The sequence below is a fragment of the Pelodiscus sinensis genome, chromosome 10 (assembly GCF_049634645.1).
Source record: "Pelodiscus sinensis isolate JC-2024 chromosome 10, ASM4963464v1, whole genome shotgun sequence".
Classification (NCBI taxonomy): domain Eukaryota; kingdom Metazoa; phylum Chordata; order Testudines; family Trionychidae; genus Pelodiscus; species Pelodiscus sinensis.
The window spans coordinates 29,722,522-29,736,304 of NC_134720.1; the positions used below are offsets into that span (position 1 = coordinate 29,722,522).

Consider the following 13,783-nt stretch of genomic DNA (forward strand, 5'->3'; position numbering starts at 1 on the left):
GTTGATTATAGGTTAGTTTTATCTGTACTAAGCTATTTTGTGAAATCTTAAACTGCTCATGTGGCTCTTAATTTAAATTCCTGAGTAAAAATCAAGGATAGAAACTTCTGAATTGTTGGAAGACCAGCATTCTGTAGAGTGGTTTCCATTAACCTCAGGTCAGGCACAGTGCTATATTTCATATGTAGCAAATCTTCAATACTGTCACCTGCAGGAGTACTGAATAGCAAACCTACTGTTGCCAATAGTCAAGATTACTTTTTTAAAGTACTTATTCAGCTTTTTAATAAAATTACAACTATATAACTACTATAGAGGAAACTGGCAAGCGTTTCAGATTCTCATTGTATAAAACTCCAATTCACTCTCCAAATTTTTGAAGTCTTTTAAAACATTAAGCAAAATTGAAAACCTAGAAATTTTCAGCACATCCAAAAGTTCTTGTCTAATTACTAGGGCTGTCAGTTGACATGTGTTAATGCCTGTGATTAACGCAGTCCAGGATTCATGCGTTACATTTTTTTAATGTATTAATGGCAGGCGTTAATGCTACGCTGCCCCTTTGAAGTGCCGCTGCGGTGCTTCAAAAGGGCAGCGCAATACCGGAGATCAGCTTTGCGGTGGCTGCTTCTTAGAAATGCCACCTGCGTGTATTTGAAAGGGTCAGTGAAGCCCAGGGTCAGTTAGGGAGTCCCCAGCTGATCCCAGGCTCCACGCGACATTTCCCCAGAACCCAGGATCAGCTGGGGAGTCCAGCCCAGCTGACCCCAGGTTTCTGTGAAGTGCCATGTGGAACCTGGGGTCAGCTGGTCTGGACTCCCCAGGTGACTCCAGGCTCTGGGGAAATGCCTCGCGGAGCCCGGGATCAGTTGGGGAGTCCCCAGCTGATCCCGGGCTCCAGGGTTGCCCCTTTGAAATGTGTGCGGAGGCGGCATTTTAAAGGGGCAGCGGCAGCACATGGATCAGCTTTGCTGCCACTGCCCCTTTAAAATGCCACCTCCACACGTGTTTCAAAGGGGCAACCAGGGAGCCTGGGGTCAGCTGGGAACTGCCCAGCTGATTCTGGGCTTCCTGCGGCAGTGTAACCCAGGTTCTGCTGTTGTGGGAAGCCCAAGATAAGCTGAGAGTCCTCAGCTGACCCCAAGTTCTGCTGCCGCACGGAGCCCAGGATCAGCAGGGAGTCCCCAGCTGACCCCAGTCTCCACAGCAGCTGCCCCTTTGAAATGCCAGCGGTGGCATATTAAAGGGGCATCTGTGGAGCCTGGGGTCAGCTGGGGACTCCCTGCTGATCTTGGGCTCCCTGTGGCAGCAGAACCCAGGGTCAGCTGGGGACTCCACAGCAGCTGAATGTGGGTTCTGGGGAAATGCAGCTGGGGAGTTGCACGGCTGGCCCTTTGAAACGCTGCCATGGGATTTTAATGCAGCAGTGCTGCACAGCTGCCACTTTGAAGTACCCCTGCCTCCCCTTTGCTGCCTGTATCTGAAAGAGACAGCAAAGTGGGGGTCAGAATCGACTAGTCTTTAACTTCCCTACTGGGGATCAGCTGGAGTGCCCAGCTGATCCCCTGGCTCCGCATTGTGCTGCACTTCAAAGGGGCAGCATTGCATGGAGCCCGGGGTCAGCTGGGGACTCTAGCTGATCCCAGGCTGCATGCAGCGCTGCCCTGTTGAAACGCGGCAGCGGTGTTTCAAAGGGGAGGCGCTCACGATTAATTGCGCGATTAATCGAGATTAAATTTGTTAATTGCTTGACAGCCCTAATAATTACCTAATCAGTGTTGAGGTTGAGCAAAGTATTCTCTTTAGAGAAGTTTTCCAAGTTCTGTAAAATACATATACTGGTACTAGCAGATGTACCCAGCATTGCTCAGGTCCTTAACTGTAATGTTTGTTTGTTTGTTTTTTAATTAAAAGGAAAATGTACATGCTTTATTTATGTGATTGTATAGGGTATGGGGTTGGAAATGGGGGTGGGGGTTCATGGCAGGGAGTGCGGGTGCAGTAGTCAAGGCAGGGGGCTGGGAGGTATGGGGGGGCTCAGGGCAGGGGGTGGGGTGTACAGGAGTCGGCAAAGGATTTGGGGGGCTCAGTAGGGAGTGGGAGTGCAGGGGTCAGGACAGGAGCCTTGGAGGTGTGGAGAGTTCTGGGCAGAGGATGGGGGCTTGGAACATGGAGTGATGGGTACAGGATTCAGGGTAGTCGGTTGGGTGTATGTAGGGCTCAGGCTAGGGATGGGGGGTGTAGCAGTCAGGGCAAGCTGGGAGGTGTGGGGGGCTCAGGGCAGAGGGTTTGGTATATGGGGAGGGCTTAGGGCAGAGTGGGGTGCAGAAGTCAGGGCACGGGTTTGGTTGTGGGGGGTGCTGGAGTGAGATGAAGTGTGGGAAATTCAAATCCTGACTTCATTTGCAATTTAGATATGTCTAATTTATATCCCTCTTTAGGGAGATGAGGTAAAACTGCATAGAAAATGCCAAATGTGGAAAGTGTAGAATTTCAGTTTGGCATCACCTGCCAAGTTACTGTGTGAATATCTTCATTGGGCGAGCAAAGGAACTTCATAATAGAAACCTCTAAAACACATGTTATATGTAAAAAGTGAAGTACAGTAGACTTCCGATAATCCAGCACCTTTGGGACCTATCTGGTGCCAGATTATTGGATATGCCGGAGTATTGGGAGGTACTCCAGCGGGGGGGCTGTGATGGGTCTGCCGGGACCCACACTGAGTCCGGGGGGTAGGCGGGAAACGCCGTGGCGAGGGGCGAACCCTCCGCCGTTTTGCAGGAAGGCGGGGGAAGCTCTGCGCTGCCACCGAGAGTTTCCAGGAGGGGAGCGGGCTTCCCACTCCCCACTCTCGAGACTGCAGTAGTTATAGCCGAGTAGGAGGGTGAGGGGTGACACTGTGGGACCAACCCGGCAGCACCCCAGCTCCTCTGCTCCGCCGCTTGTCCGCCGCTCGTCAGTTTCAGCAGCGGCAGCAGCGAACTTGGGGAAGCAGCTGAAACTGACAAGGGGTGGACAAGCGGCGGACAGAGCAGCTGGGGTGCTGCCGGGTTGGTCCTGCAGCGCTGCCCCTCACTCCCCTGCTCGGCGATAACTACTGCAGTCTGGAGGGTGGGGAGCCCGCTCTCCTCCCGGAAACTCTCGGCGGCAGCGCGGGGCTTCCCCCGACTTCCTGCAAAACGGCGGAGGGTTCACCCCTCACAGCGCCATTCCCCACCAGCAGCTCCAATTGTCCGGCTGGCCAGAGCACTTCCAGGATCCAGTTGGTGCCAGACTATCGGGAGTGCCAGATCACTGGATGCCGGACAATTGGAGTTTTACTGTATTAGGAATTTTTATGATCAATTTAGTGACTATTACTTTTCAAATATTTTGCTATGAATTAATCTGCCAGTTCAGATCTGATACAGTATACATTTTAAAACTTGTATTTGACCTTTTCATGTTGTTGTTGTAATTTTTAATGCCTTATCTCTTTAAATCAAGGTATAGCAAATGAATCTAAAAAACTGTATGGAGTTCAGTTCCACCCTGAAGTTGGCCTTACAGTGAATGGAAAAGTGATACTGAAGAATTTCCTCTATGATATTGCGGGATGCACTGGTACCTTCACAGTAGAAAATAGAGAACTTGCATGTATTCAAGATATCAAGGAGAAAGTGGGTTCATCAAAGGTCTTGGTAAGTAAGTTTATAATAGGTTTGTAACTTCCAGTCTTATGAATAAAACTGACATTGGTAGTTATGCTGATTACCTAAAAAATGAAAATTTTTATGCTTCAGGGTATAAACTGGCCAACAGTTTAGGAAGCTCATGTGGCACAGTTTGCCTCTATTACTTTGTTTAGCTTTTCATTTTCCTTCAAAGAACTGGGTATAGTGTGATAGGTAGGTTAGTTGTCTGTTCTGGTTACTGTTGCAGTGTTGTTGTAGCCATGTTGATCCCAGGGTATTAAATACAGGAGACCGATGAGTTAATATCTTTTATTGGACCAACAGAACACGTTGTTCTGATCATGGTAATTCTTATATTCAGTCTGAGATTTTAGCTAACTATCATTCTCCCATAAATGTTTGTACAAGTGCAGTTTTTTTCTGACCCTAATCTAGGTTTTACTGAGCGGAGGTGTGGACTCAACAGTGTGTACTGCTCTCCTGAATCGAGCTTTAAACCAGGACCAGGTCATAGCTGTACACATAGATAATGGATTCATGCGCAAAAGGGAAAGTCAGTCTGTGGAGGAGGCACTCAAAAAGCTTGGAATTCAGGTCAAAGGTACTGTATTTCATGTTGCTTATACTTAATGTAAATGAAGATAGTTTGGCTAATTTTCTAAAGAAAAATACATAATCTTACAAGTAATCACAATTTTATTGTCTAATGAAACTGATGTGTACAATTTTGAGAAATTAAATATAAAAAAGGAATAGTTACTAGTAGCCCTGAAAAATGTACTGTTTTTATTTAATATAGGTTGAATTTCTCTAGTCTGGCACCTTCGGGACCTGGTTGGTTCTGAACCAGAGAATTTTCCGGTACATGGGAGGTCAATATTGTCTAGCATCATAACCAACACTTCTGCTACTTACTGGTGTGTTAGAAGATATTTAGGGGTAAATTAGAGCTAAATAACAGCATAGAACACTGAAAGCCAGGACTGATGGCTATAAACAAACTTTATGAGACCATAGGAAACTTGGTCATACCTATGATAAGTGTACATCCAGATAACAAAAATCATTCCAGACAATGGATATTTCTGGACAAGAAAGTTCTGGATTCCCTAGAGATCCAAACCAGAAAACACTACACTGTGCTAGTCATCGTAGAAAAATCACATAGAAAAACACAATCTCAGACCCAAATAATTTAAAATTTAAGTTTCAGTGTACAGATTCTAACTCACTGAGTAGTACTTTCCACTGATGACTGAAATATGATATCCTGCACTGAGAATTAAACCACTTCACCAGTGCCAAATATGTGATTACAGCTATTGAGGCATTGTATGACAGCTGGCATCTGCCTCAGTCATCAGTTCCTTTTCTTCCACTGGCAAATGAATCAGCTGCCTTCACTGGTTGCAGTTCTCTATTCATATGAAACAGTTTTTTCTTACTGAAATATTTAGCTTGCTGTTCTCTAGCTTATTTTTAAGCCACTTTGTGAGTGTGATACCTTTCTTATTTTCATATTTTTTAATAAACAAGTTTCTTTTGCAGGTGTATATTGTACCAATAGCTTCTGGGCAGAAGCCTACTTATTTATTTTAACCTATTTTGAGTTACAATCAGTACATATTGAGATATCAGACGGTATCCTTTTTTGTGCAGTAAGATTTTGGCTTGATTATCCTCAGAGATATGATGGGATCAGAGCAGACAAATGACTCATGTCAAAGTTAGGCAGTGAAATATCCTATCATTCATACTATTTACATAAAATCATGTAATTCATTAGTAACTTTTGTATATTAATTAATTTGGCAATAAATAGTATTGTGTCTAATATCTCTTATGTTCAGATTGTCAAGGCATCTGGTAACATGGTATATGTTAGGCAACACATTCATTTAAACTTCCAGTCATGAACAGTGCAAACAGCTATAACCTTTATATCTTCCAACTTTTCACAAAGAAAACCTTGCCCAGAATAGTCTCAGCTTTGTCCATCCTTAGTAGGGGTGTAAAATCCCTATTACTTAGTTAACTGGTTAAATTTAGTGTCAAGCTGGAGCCCCTTTTGTACCACCAGGAACGGGGCTGCTCCAGCTAGGCTGTAGTGCCCTTGTCTGCTCAAGTCCCCAACAGTTAATCACAACCATTAAGGGTAATGCTTACTAGTTACCCAGTTAACCTTTCATATCCCTAATCCTTGGTAATTATAGAATGGAATAGATTAGTAAGGGAGGTGAAAGAAAAACCTTCACCTCAGACAATCCTGTAATGAGTGAGTGCTTGAGTAGCCCTGTAAATTGCAGAGTGTCTGAAGATGACTACCAAGTGATCTTTTTCAAGTCATAGACTTATTTTCTGTAATCCTGTTTAGTATTGTATATTGAGTTTGTCAATACATTCCTGTATTTTGTGCAGTGGTAAATGCAGCCCATTCATTCTACAATGGTACAACAACTCTGCCAATCTCTGATGAAGACAGAACTCCCCGAAAGAGGATTAGTAAAACTTTAAATATGACTACAAGTCCTGAGGAAAAAAGAAAAATTATTGGTGACACCTTTGTGAAGGTAATTATTTTAGCATTTAAAAGGAATGCTGTCATTTAAATATATTTTAAATGCAGTCTTACCCTGCTGGTTAAAATATCTTCTTTTGAGAGAACCATTCTCTGGCAGTGTATGCTTCAGGACATCAGCTGTCAGGTATGTTTTGACATGCAGATGTTGGACATAGGTGAGGATAGAACATAAACATCTTGCTCCAGAGCCAAGGCCTCTACCACATAATTTTAAAGAGAATCTGTTAGCTGAAGCAAAATTAGGTCTGTCGCTGATCACAGGGTGATGGTCACAAACAGTTGAATATATGTATTCTGTCCACTGTGCAATTTATTGGCTGAGTCATGTATAATGGCTAATGTACATTACACAAGCTTTAACAATAACATACTTTTACTAAATCAGAAATTACTAAATTGATAGTTAATATCTTGGTTTTGGTGTGTTTTTATTACTGTGTCAACTTGCAGCTATTTTCAGTTTTGTCTTATCATTAATGATGCAGGGAGGATGTATACGTAGCCATGAGCAATGTTAGTATTAGTGTTAATTCAAGTATTTAAAAGTATTTTTTATTCATCATTCACCTAAATACATAACAGACAAATGTGTGGCAAGATTTTTGGCTTTCCCCTTTGAGGAATAAAATATTATCAGGAGCAGTCTTCTTATCAGTGGTCTAAAGCAGAGAGGTTTGCAATATTATTTGATCAACGTAAAACATTTATTTTTCCCTCTACATTATAGATTGCCAATGAGGTAATTGGAGAAATGAACCTGAAACCTGAAGAGGTCTTTCTTGCTCAGGGAACCCTAAGACCTGATCTCATTGAAAGTGCTTCCCTTGTTGCAAGTGGCAAAGCTGAAGTAATCAAAACTCATCACAATGACACAGAGTTGATCAGAAAACTGAGAGAAGAGGTAAATAGAAATGATGGTATTACATTTATTTTATATTAGTGTAATCCAAATCTGAAGTTAAATGTGGAAAAAACAGAAATAGTGTATATATCTTCTATCCATATAACTCTCAACACACTAGAGAGACTTTGTACAGAGACCAGTGTGGCAGGGTACTATTTTGGCTAGGGCCTTTAGGTGTTTTTTGTAATATATGTTTGGTTGTAATTAATTTACTCTTCTAGCTTCCTGGTTCCCTTAAAGTAATTTTGGTGGGTCGATTATTTGAACAGTTCTGAATAGTTTGGAAAAATATTTACAAATGGTCAGTTTTGCTTTTCATCATTCTTCCATTTAAAAAGTGTTTCACAATAACAGAGCAGAAACAATACCATGTGATTGAGATAGAAAGCTAGTTTGAAGAGGCTTCTCAGACAACCTAGCTCCACCTCACCTGCAACTCATTAATCAAGAAGGAGTTTGTCTGCCTTCTCAGCGTTCATTGTACTCACTTTCCAACAAAATTTAGACCCTCTCTAAGGTAGCCTGGACTCAAGACCTGTGAATAAAACTCACACTTTTCCTGACTTCTGAAAGACAGTCTTGTGCCATTGATTCCATGTGAGTCTGAAACAGCCAATCCCTTATTCAGGAAGGAATCTTTCCCTGTCCTTCAAACACAATAATTCAGATTCAGCCTTGTTCTAGCTCAGCTACAGCCAAGTGCCAAACTTTCAATTTCTGAGTAAGGTCAAAGAGAAGTTAGCTGAATAAGGGATTGGCTGTTTCAAGCTCACATGGAATCAATGGCACAAGACTGTCTTTCAGAAGTATTTTTTTTGTTTATCTAATTGAAGCTATTATCCTAGATGGACATGATCTGAATGTGGACTTGTTGTCTATGGATAGAACATATGCATCCTTTTTTCTCGCCCTAGACTTCTCTGAAGCGCTTGACAATGTCAACTGTAAGACAGTGTTCTCATGTCTCAGAGTGGCAGGAGAGGTCCAGGGTAATACACTAAAATTGCTAGAATCCTTTCTGGAGGGACTTGCCCAACAAGTAGCGATGGGAAATGGCACCTCCTAAACCGCTTATTTGTGGAGTCTGCAAAGATCAGTTCTCTCTCTCTGCTCCTGTACAACATTTACACACACCTAATAAGTGAGCTGATCAGACAACATGGATTAATGCCAAAAATATGCAGATGATTCACAGCTTTAACTATCCTTTATCACAGATTACCACAATTCTACCATTAATATGGCCCAGGGCTAGGATGAAATTAGCCCATGTATGAAGAAAGCTGGTTGAAACTGAACCTGAGCACGACAGAGATGGTGCTTGTTGTCAGAGGAAAGCATTTGGAAATTTCAACCATAGTACTGTCTCCTTTGGTTGAAGACATGCACCCAAAATTTGTCAGTTCAGTCCATGGCTTAGGTGTGCTCCTGAATTCCTTATTGACACTAAGCACTTTTGCAGCAGCATATTAGAGTAATGCTTAGTACCATCTCTTGTTGGCTATGAGACTCCATCTCATTCTGGCAAGCAGTGACCTGCCTCAGTTGCTCACGCCTTCATAACCTCCCAACTGAATTCGAGTATTGCAATATACCTGGTCACGAAGTGGACACAAAACATTATAACTGACCTCTGCAGGAATGCATTGCATTCCAATACAGTGGAATCTTAGAGCTACAAACACTTTGGCAATGGAGATTGTAACTCTGAAATGTTTATAACTCTGAACTAGGGATGTTAAATTTAGTTTAATCAACTAATAGACTAGTTGTTAAAATTTCCATTGATTAGTTGATAAACAGGGGAGCCTCAGTGGGATTAACTCCCGGCCCCAGGAGCCAACCCGGCTGTGGCTCTGCCTTTTAAATGTATTAAGAGCCTTCGTGTAACCCTTTATGTCTCTAGCTAGATTGAGCTTATTTTGTGCCTTTGCCTTTCTGATCTTGCCCCTGCATACCTGTGTTGTGTGCTTATAGTCATCCTGTGTAATTTGATCTAGTTTCCACTTTTTATGATTCCTTTTTGATTTTTAGATCATGCAAGATCTGGTTAAGCCAAAGCAGTCTTTTGCCATACTTTCTGTCTTTCCTACACAGTGGAATAGTTTACTTTGGGCCCTTAATACTGTCCCTTTATGCAGGAGCCTGGCATATGGAGCAACAGGGCTGCCCAGCCAGGGGCCAGAAGCCCAGTGTATGGTGGTGAGGCCACCTGGCAGGGCAGTGGGGACCAACAGCCGGGGTGGAGCTGGGCAGGAGGCCAATGGCACTGGTGGTAGGAGGGCCAGAAATGGCCTCCCCTTGTCTGACAAAATCACTCATCCTGGACTGGTCAGGTCCTGAGGGTGCTGTACCAGGCAGGACCATTAAATAACCTATTTATTTATTTTGTCTGTCTTTGCTACTGCTTGATGGCATACTTCTGGTTCCATATGAGGTGTGTGTTTGACTGATTGCTTTGTAACTCTGGTGTTCATAAACCCAAGGTTCTACTTTTCTGGCTTCTCATAGAACAAGGGTGGGGAGCCTTTTCTGGGTCAGGGGCCGCTGACTCAGAAAAATCAGTTGGGGGCCAGGGGTTACAGGGAAGCAGCAGGAGGCTGGAGTGACAATGCGGGTTCCCCAATGCTGTGGGAACCCCTAAGCCTCGAGGGCCAGATCCAGACAACCTAGAGGCCCCATCTGGCCCCTGGGCCTTAGGTTTGCCACCCCTGCCATAGAATATTGAATCAATATTCAATATCTCGGTACTTTACAATATTCTTGATGGCCTGAGTCTAGAGTATTAAAAGATTTTCTTCTAAAGCTGGGGGATGAAGACCATGCTTAACAAGTTAACTTCTCTGGTGCAATGGATTTTTCCTTCATGTATGAGCTTTATCCTTAATATAGAGACAGAGCTTTCTGAAGTCTTCACCTGAAACTGTAGAATGAATTCCCACAAGAACTCCGAACCAGTACAAACAAATCTTGCCACCTTCTACAATACATGCAAGGAGCACTTCTTTATCCTTCCCTTCCCTAACATTAACATATAATAACGTGTCTGTGCACATGCCCTTGTTGATAATTTAAAAAAATATTAAAATGAGATGTTTCATATTCTAATTTCCTTCTTTAATGGGGTTACCGTCTTAGTAGGGAAGCGGAAGGTGTAATCTCTCTTGATTTTAGTATGACTTTTGACACAGTCCCACATCACATTTTCATAAGCAAACTATGGAAATGTGGTCTAAATGACATTTTACTGTAAGTTGGATGCACAATTGGTTGAAAGACTACTGAAGAGTAGTTATCAACCTTTTGCTGTCAAACTGAAGGCATATCTAGTGGTGTTTTGTAGGGGTCATTCCTGGGTGTGGTACTATTCAGTGTTTTTTTTTTTCCATTAATGACTTGGGTAATGGAGTGGAGAGTAGGGATGTGAATGACTAGTCAACTATACAATAAGCAGATAGTTGACACACTAGTCAACTAGTTGCTCCCTCTTTCCTCCTTTCCCCACACCCCCCGTTGCTGCCTCTATCAGAAAGAGGCAGCAAGGAGGAGGAAGAGAAGAGGGGAGCTTCAAAGTGGCAGTGCTGCATGGAGCCCAGCATGTTTCAAGAGGCAGGGCTGCTTGAGTCCCCTGCTAGCCCTGTGTTCCCTGCAGCGCTTTGGCCTTTAAAGTGTAGCAACAGCCCTGGGACTGTTTTAACTATTCAATTAACAATTAATTGTATTGACTATTCAATTAACCAATTAATCTAAATTTAATATGCCTAGTGGAGAGTGCATTTATGAAAGTTGGAGGTGACACCAAACTGCGAATTTTTCTAGCATTTTGGAAGGCAAAGTTAGAATTCAAAATTATCTTCTCAAAATGAAGCATTGGCCTGAATTCAACAAGATAAAATTCAATAAAGACAAGTACAAAGTACTTACAAAGGAAAAGTCAAATGCCTAACTATAAAACTATTTAGGTGGTAATACTGGTGAAAAGGATTTGGAGGTTATAGCGAATCACAAATTATATGAATCAATGCAGTTGTGTGAAAGACTAATATTCTAGGGTTTACCATTGAAATGTTGCATCTAAGAAATGGGAAGTAACTGTCCCTCTCTACCCAGCACTGGTGAGGCTTCAGCTGGAGTACTGTTTCCAGTTCTGGGCACTAAACTTGAAGAAAAAAACGGAGAGAGCCTAAAGAGCTACAAAAATGATGCAAGGTTTAGAAAACCTGACCTATAAGGAAAGATTAAAATTATCGGACATGTTTAATCTTGAGAAAAGAAGACTAAAGGGGGATCTTAGGGGGATCTTATAAGTCTTCCAGTATGGTAAGTGCTATTATAAAGAGGATAGTGATCAATTGTTCTGCATGTCTGCTGAAGGCTTAATAATAGGCTTAATCTGCAGAAAAGGAGATTTAGGTTAGATGTTAGGAAAAACGTTTTAATTATAAGGGCATTTAAGCTCTGAAATAGGCAAAGTCCCTTCCAGCTCTGTATTTTTGTGATTATGTACTCTTCTCCATCCAGGCAAAGGTTAAAAGAACAAATATGTGACAGATGTGAGACATGAACAGTGATAAATGTTATATCTACTCTATATTTGGGACAGTTTCTATTTGTGTGTCCTTCTGTGTCTATCAGTCTCCCATTGGGGTACATGCACCCCTACCCCGGCTGTGCCCGCTGCATGGCCATGGACAGGCGTATCTCACCTGGCGTCAAGCTACTGAGGTGAGAGAAGGCTGGGGTTGTCCTCTTTCCTTGAGGTAGCCTGATACTGAACCCCTTAGCTCCAGCCTCACTCCAGAACATTGATTTAAATGAAGAAAAACAAAATTTATTTGTGTTGAGAACCCGAGTAATGCTGGGTAAATCTTCTAGTAAGAACCTATAGAGAATAGATGACTACACCATATAGAAAATAGTTGATGTTACTGGCCCATAACCTGATTTTTTCCCCATGTCCTTAGTGACTAATTAATATATTTGAAGACATCTGGATTGGCCTGTGAATGACTGAACTGAAAAAGCTTCTAAATTTGTATGGCATATTCACAACAAATAATTTAACCAGTTTTAACTAGAGGCCTATCAGGCAGCTGATGGAACAGTTTTATTTTTTCCTATCATTGAAGCTAAATGTGTGGTAAAGTTTTATGTTCACCTATTTCCTCTTCTTGTTAAGCATTTTCTCAAAAAAAAAAAATCCATATGTACCCATCCTTTCTGCGTCAGGTATTAATCTTCAGTACTGGCAGTTGCCTGCTTTTCATAGGACTAATTTAATTTAAACAACATTATCTGTTAACAGATGGTTGGAGTTATTACTAAAATGTTATTTGAACTCAGAAACTTGAATGTCAATTACTTTATTTTTGTTTAGGGTAGGGTAATAGAGCCCCTGAAGGACTTCCACAAGGATGAAGTAAGAGTGCTAGGGAGAGAACTTGGCCTCCCAGAAGATCTGGTCTCAAGGCATCCATTCCCAGGTATGGTATTTAGGATTAGTGTAATTTAGGGATGTTAAGGACCAGTCAACTAGTCGACTATCCGATAAGCAAGCAAATGCTTATCAGATAATGGACAGGATAGATGACTAGTCACCACCCCCTTGCTGTCTCTCTCAGATAGAGGCAGCAAGGGTGGGAGGAGGAGATGGAGGTACTTAAAGCGGCAGTGCTGCACAGAGCCCGCGGTCAGCTCTGGCATCAAGCTCTTCGCATCATTTCAAAGCAGCAGCACTGCGTGGAGCCTGGGATCAGCTGGACCCCAGGCTCAGAGCGGCATTGCTGCTTGGAAACACCGCCACAGCGTTTCAAAGTGGCAGCGCCGCACAGAGCCCGGTGTCAATGGAGGAGTCCCCAGCTGACCCCGGGTTTCGGTGCTTTCGCCTTTGAAGTATAGCAACAGCCATGAGGCTTTGCTACACTGCAAAGGTGCCCTATCAACTAATTAGTCAATTACATGATACTTAACATCCTTAGTGTAATTCATTAAAGTCAATGACAACAAATGGTACTAGTGCTCAGAATAAGTTTTATATTTTCATATAAGAAAAGATCTCTACAGTGTTAAGATAGGAACTTGATATCATCTACTATGGCTTTATATTCAAGCAGATTTTGTATTTTCTAGAGATGAAGCACTCATTATAAGAGAGTGTGCTTATAGTGATAAAGAATTATTAGTCTGGTAGCTTTTTTTATATGCTTTCTATTTCAGCTCCATAGGCCAAAAACTCCATTAACAGTGAAGTGTAACTGAATACTATTTGTACGGTCTAATTTGGAACACTAATATAAGTCATTCCTTTCCAGGAACAATTTATTTTTTGTAGAAATAAGGGACTATAAGAGATAGCAAAAGTTCTTGACCAGACAGTCTCAGAATTGTGTTAGAGAAAACTGAACCCTCCTAAAAGGGTTGGTGTAGTTTTTAAAATATGCTAGGAACAAAAGTAGTCTCATAGTTTTTGCAGTTGATAGTAGCTGGCAGGTGGCACAAACCAGCCTATGAGTAGCACAAGTACTATATAAAGCTATGAATTAGTTTAGGAGTACCACTGCCTTTGTATTGCAAGAGCTGTCATTAGGATACTGAGCCAAATTAAAAGCAATTTTGTGATAA

The 13,783-nt window shown here is 42.2% G+C and overlaps 1 protein-coding gene across 2 annotated transcripts in view; it reads left to right on the forward strand.

Annotated features, from left to right (window-relative positions):
- Positions 1-13,783, forward strand: part of GMPS (guanine monophosphate synthase) — an 83,977-nt gene that overhangs the window by 25,426 nt on the left and 44,768 nt on the right. For both annotated transcript variants that reach the window (XM_075937754.1, XM_025184864.2), the window contains exons 6-10: positions 3,490-3,683; positions 4,113-4,278; positions 6,096-6,247; positions 6,986-7,159; positions 12,540-12,645. In XM_075937754.1, coding sequence (XP_075793869.1) covers positions 3,490-3,683; positions 4,113-4,278; positions 6,096-6,247; positions 6,986-7,159; positions 12,540-12,645 — 792 coding nt within the window. The remainder of the gene's footprint in view (positions 1-3,489; positions 3,684-4,112; positions 4,279-6,095; positions 6,248-6,985; positions 7,160-12,539; positions 12,646-13,783) is intronic.